We start from the raw sequence: 802 nt of genomic DNA, 5'->3' as shown, positions 1-802 counted from the left end.
AAAAAACGTATTCACATTCTTTATCTACTGACAACACATATTCAAATGTCTAGTGTGAGTTTTTTTATAATTGTTTTTTTTTTTTTGCACCAAATGAGATAAGATGCGCAAAACATCTAGTATTATTATAATGATCATCATTTGAGCTATCATTCGTACATAACGGGTGTAACAACAGTATTAATACAACATTCAGGCGCTTATTGCTCTGCAACAGAAATACATATAGTACCCTATGCATAGCATCCTCCATTTTACTATCAAACTAAATATGTTTAAAACATCCCATGGTGTTTCAATTGAATTAATGGCTGTTACAAAATGAACGTTTTTCAGACGACACCAATTTCGTGTAGGCGTAGAATGGAAAAATGAGCAAAAAAATAACCGTATTCTAAAATTAAGTACTTATTTACATAACTTGCCGTTTATTGTCCGAATATGAGTAGGTTTCGAAAGCAATTTTCGGAAATATTTGGTGCTTTTAAATCTACAGCACATCGAATTTGAAAAAAAGTAGTAGAAAGGCTCCTTTTCCAATTCACTAGTAGAGTTTTTTTTTGTATAGACCATGTTTTAATACAAATTATTAAGGGATATTAAAAAAATGCTGTGATTTTTAAAATTTAATTCATTTATTTGGATTGTTTGGAGATGTGAAACAAACAAATTGGTTTGCGGTATTCTTTTTTTTAATCTGTTTAACCATGAACTGGACCAACTGGAACAAGTGGAACATGATGACCAATGCCTTGACCACCAACTGGAACATGATGACCAATGCCTTGACCACCAACTGGAA

General features: G+C 31.7%; 1 protein-coding gene across 2 annotated transcripts in view; it reads right to left on the bottom strand.

Annotated features, from left to right (window-relative positions):
- Window positions 1-686: 686 nt before the first annotated feature.
- The window catches only part of LOC116348571 (spidroin-1-like), an 831-nt gene continuing 715 nt past the window's right edge, over window positions 687-802 (bottom strand). The window contains exon 4 of one of the 2 annotated variants that reach the window (XM_031779603.1): window positions 687-784. In XM_031779603.1, coding sequence (XP_031635463.1) covers window positions 702-784 — 83 coding nt within the window. In that variant the 3' untranslated portion in view covers window positions 687-701. The remainder of the gene's footprint in view (window positions 785-802) is intronic. The other variant, XM_031779605.1, reaches the window with a different exon arrangement.

The sequence above is a fragment of the Contarinia nasturtii genome, unplaced genomic scaffold, assembly GCF_009176525.2.
Source record: "Contarinia nasturtii isolate CC-2019 unplaced genomic scaffold, AAFC_CNas_1.1 Cnas_scaffold_2531, whole genome shotgun sequence".
NCBI lineage: Eukaryota > Metazoa > Arthropoda > Insecta > Diptera > Cecidomyiidae > Contarinia > Contarinia nasturtii.
The sequence above is the reverse complement of the archived record's forward strand: the minus strand, read 5'-3'. Positions and strand labels throughout refer to the sequence as shown.